We start from the raw sequence: 4,248 nt of genomic DNA, 5'->3' as shown, positions 1-4,248 counted from the left end.
CTCTCCTTTCATTGAAAAGAAGGTTTGCAGAGGAACACACATTCCAAGCAGCATTTTAATGCCAGGGATTTCCATTCTTATGGAAATCAGGTGCAGAAGCCCACTATTGTCTGAAGAAGAGGGAAGAACTGCAAGGGTTTTGCTGTGGGTTTTTTTTTTTCATACTTCCCCAAGATTATATTTGAATTGATGCGTCTTGCCTTTCAAGTGTCTTACAATTGCTAGACCATTCATCAATACTGACTTCTCCTTCGCTTCTTCACCCATATCGCTGTGCTTTAATGTTTAAGGCTGCAAACTCTTCATGGCAGGGACTGTATCTTATTCGGTTATTAGCCATATATATAAGTGTGTGAAAAGTGAATGTAAAAATAAGCCTCTTCCCAAAAGACTTCCAGCTTGTAGTCCCCATCCTGCATTATTAGAATCAATATGACATTTGCAGGGTTGGATCCATGAAGCTGAAAATGAGCCAACATGTGTGCTCTCATTCGCAAAAAAGTCAACAACATCCTGGGTTGTACTAACAGGAGCATCACTTGCAAGTCAAAGGAAGTGATTCTTCTTCTCTGTTTAGCACTAGTGAGGCCTCATCTGAAGTACCGTGTTTAGTTTTGGGCCCCTCAGTTCAAGAAAGATGTGGAGCGTTTGGAAAAAGTCCAAAGTAAGGCAGCAAAAATTATTACGGGCCTGGGGGGCAAGACATTTTTTTAAAAAAATTTTATATATCCCAGGCCAAATTAGCCAAAAACGAATTCCAAATCCAAGAGTCCAGAATGATAAGTGGCCCAGCTACCAGCAAACATCCTCCACCCCCATTTGGGGCTTCAGATGTTTCCAAAACCTTTGGTAGGCATCCTACTTGCAGGCCCAAGCCCGGAGGCTTGGGGTTCGGATACCCCTGAGTTTTCCTTGCCCTCAGCCGTAAGGCTCCGGGGCAAGCCAGGGAGGAGTCTCCCATTTCTATAAAGTGGGCTTAAAGCCAAGACCTTCCCACTCCAGCAGCTAAGTGTGAAGTTCACTATACATTGCCTTGGCAGGTACTATCCCCGTGCCAGGAGAGTGGCCTTCCCCGGTGCAGCTAGGAAGACCGCCTCCATGGTCACAGTGTTTCCCTTGCCAGGCAAGCATTGACTACGCTTGATCTGAGCCCACAAGAGGCCAAGAAGGAAGAATTAGAGTTATTTGGTCTGGGGAAGAGAAAGTATGGTTCTTAGAGTGCCCAGGAAGCATGCAACCCTTCCAGGCATCCAGTTTAAAGGACAAGAAACTGCACCTATTTTTTTCAGTATATTTAGATGGAGTGCTTGTCACACATGTCTCAATGAGACGTTTAAAATCTTACTCAAAATTCTCTGAAAGTTCTTTCACTTTAAGCTCCTCTTTGGAGCCATGATGTATAACAGATATGTTGCTGACTGGATATTCAAGATGTATGGGGCATGTATGATTTATGGTACGCACAAAGCCAGAGGCTCCTGGCTAGAGGGCTTTCCCTCTCTGCTCAGGGACAGACCAATCCCTATATTTGGGGCCAGGAAGGAATTTTACCTATGGTCAGGTTGGTATGGACTATGCGGGTTTTTGCCTTCCTCTGTAACAGGGGGCATGACCTTGAATATACATTGCCAGTGTTTCATAGAAGCAGAGTGTTGGCTGCCGTGGTTCCCCTGCTTTACCTGTGGCAAGTTAATGTGTTACGTCTGTCTGTGTTGTGTAGGGTTGATGGTAGTCTTATGTAGAATTTAGATGATGGATTGTATAGGATGGTTTGGATAGGGATGATCCTGCCTCAGGCATGAGCTTGGACTCTGGAGGTTCCTTCCAACCATAAGCGGCACCAGAAAATATCATTTGGAGGGTTGAGCAGTGCAGAGGGAGCCCACCAGACCCCACCCTTCCCTCCCGTAGGGGCTTTGGAGTGAGCACACGCTGGTGCTGTGCACGTAGAAGTGGAGGAGTGCACAGTGGGGGCACTGGGTGCAGCAATGCTGCAGCGGTGGCACTGGAGCCACTATTGCCAGCTCAGTTTGTGGGGGTTAGCGCTGTTAGCTCTGGCCTTCCACTGCCTATGCTTCCAGCCCTGCTACCCTATGATTTTATGAATGAAATGCAATGTGTAGTAGTGTGTATGGAGCATGTATGGTGCAGGTAGTTTGTGAACGTATGTTGGATTTACAGTGTAAGAATTAATGCAGGTTGCATGATAGACGATACATGCCAGGCGTACCCTTCTGCCTAGAATGCTATGTACAGAATCTGCAAAACACATGTACAGTCTGTAGGGTGTTTAGAGCACAAGGCAGAGTAAATGCTAAATAGTAAACGTAAAGATGTATGTGGTGCACACGTGGCTACACACGCACCCACACATGGTGAATGTAGTTATCAAGACTTGTATGACACCATATACAACAGGGAGTGGAGCTGCGAGAGAGTTTTGAAGTAATGAGGGGTTGGGGGAGAGCACTGGTAGCTAAAGGAAAGAACGGCGAGACATCAGGAGCTGGCCGGACTGTGGAAGTAATGCGTATGAGACGTGGTAGACTAACTCCCAGCATAAAGTTAGGGAATGAGGGACACCGCCTCTGAACTAGAACTTCCTAGACCTTAAATGTTGGGAGTTGCAAGGGAGAGAGGAAGTGGGGGGAAAAGCACTGGTCTGACCCAGTTCACTCTCTCTTTCAGCATCTACTTTGCCACCGTGCGATACAAGGGGTTTTGATACTGAAAGTTTAGCCACTGAATCAAGGTGCGACCCTGGCGCTTCAATGCGTAGACCGCATCCATGGGGGTCACAGTCTTGCGCTTGGCATGCTCGGTGTAGGTGATGGTGTCATGGATCATACTCTCCAGAAAGCCCTTCAGCACCTTGTGGGTCTCCTTACAGATGAGGCTGGAGATGTGCTTCATGCTGCCATGGCGAGCCAGGTGGCAGATGGCTGGGTTAATGATGCCCTGGATGTTGTCACAGAGAACTTTGTGGGGGCACCTGGCACCTCCTTTCCCCAGCGGCTTGCCCGCTTTGCTGTGGCCAGACATGGTTGAGTCTGCGCAGGCTGCAGTGTGACACGATGGTCTGGGCAAGATGGTCTGACCCAGTCCATCCCAATTCTTATGTTCTTTAAAGACTGCTCCCTGGCTACTGTCCTCTGCGCAGGGAGAAAGGACACGCTACCTAACAGCGCGGGGAGGAGCTGCTGTTGCTCCTTCCACCTCCCAACCCCTACCAGTAAATGGCCAGCAGCAGTTCAGCTCAATGCTCATGCCTCGCTTGTTCCAGAGCTCGTGGCTGGGCTACCTCAGATACCAACAGAGGACGGATTTTAATACGGCTCAAGGTGGGCATGATAAGGGTTTACAAAATGCTAAGTGGTGACGAGAAGGTCATGTGGAATCCTGCTTGCGCTCCAGAAAGTATCTTCACACTTGGCGTATAAATGATCACAACACCATGGAGTTGGACTTGCCCCGGTGAAGTAATTATCTCCCTGCTCTCGCAAGACAAGAACTAGGGATCGCAACATGAAACGAGCAGGCAGGAAGTTTAAAACGAACGCAAGGAAGTCCTTGGTCACTAACAGGTGGAGCTTGTCGCCACCAGATATGGTGGACCTGCCAGCGTAGCCGGATTCAGACAGAAATTGGACGTGTGCTCGGAAGAGAGGGGCATCGGTTGCTGTCAAGCACAGGAGCAAGGGGCACGGCTTCTGAATCCGAACGTCCTGGACCTTAGATGCAGGAGGCTGCGAGCGAGAGAAAAGGATCAGGAAAAAACCTGTTCACTCTCCCTTTGAGCACGTGCTCTCAGCGGTGTTGCCAACCCTCCAGGATTGTCCTGGAGTCTCAGGAATTAGATATAAATCTCCAGGAGAGGCTGAGCATCACCCGGGAGATACCCGATAGGGCATTCACTAAATGCTGAATCAATTCTATTTATTAAAGATTCTGGCTAAATCCCATGCTCCCGAAGATGACATAACACACATACACCCATAATATAAATAAGTTTGAACAAAGTAACCAAACTACGAGTATCATACTAAAGATAGACCCCACCAACATAAAAACATTATTAATATAAATGTAGTAGTAAATCAAGACACGATCCTCAACCGAGACAATAAAATCAAGTCTAATGTTAATCAGTAATAAAGGCTATTTAACGCTAATCGCCTCAGCCGTGTAAGCGAAAATTGCGAGACAGTTTAGTACATTTGGGTCTGTCCGCTGTAAAAGCCAGATTCA

At 47.6% G+C, this 4,248-nt stretch overlaps 1 protein-coding gene across 1 annotated transcript; it reads right to left on the bottom strand.

Moving 5' to 3' along the window:
- Positions 1-2,649: 2,649 nt before the first annotated feature.
- LOC109305216 (histone H4-like) lies at positions 2,650-3,742 on the bottom strand. The gene has a single exon (XM_019528197.1). It carries the CDS (start codon positions 3,040-3,042, stop codon positions 2,692-2,694), a length of 351 nt encoding a protein of 116 aa, XP_019383742.1. The 5' UTR covers positions 3,043-3,742; the 3' UTR covers positions 2,650-2,691.
- Between the last annotated feature and the right edge of the window lie 506 nt (positions 3,743-4,248).

The sequence above is a fragment of the Gavialis gangeticus genome, unplaced genomic scaffold (assembly GCF_001723915.1).
Source record: "Gavialis gangeticus isolate Ggan-Ray unplaced genomic scaffold, GavGan_comp1, whole genome shotgun sequence".
Taxonomy (NCBI): Eukaryota; Metazoa; Chordata; order Crocodylia; family Gavialidae; genus Gavialis; species Gavialis gangeticus.
The sequence above is the reverse complement of the archived record's forward strand: the minus strand, read 5'-3'. Positions and strand labels throughout refer to the sequence as shown.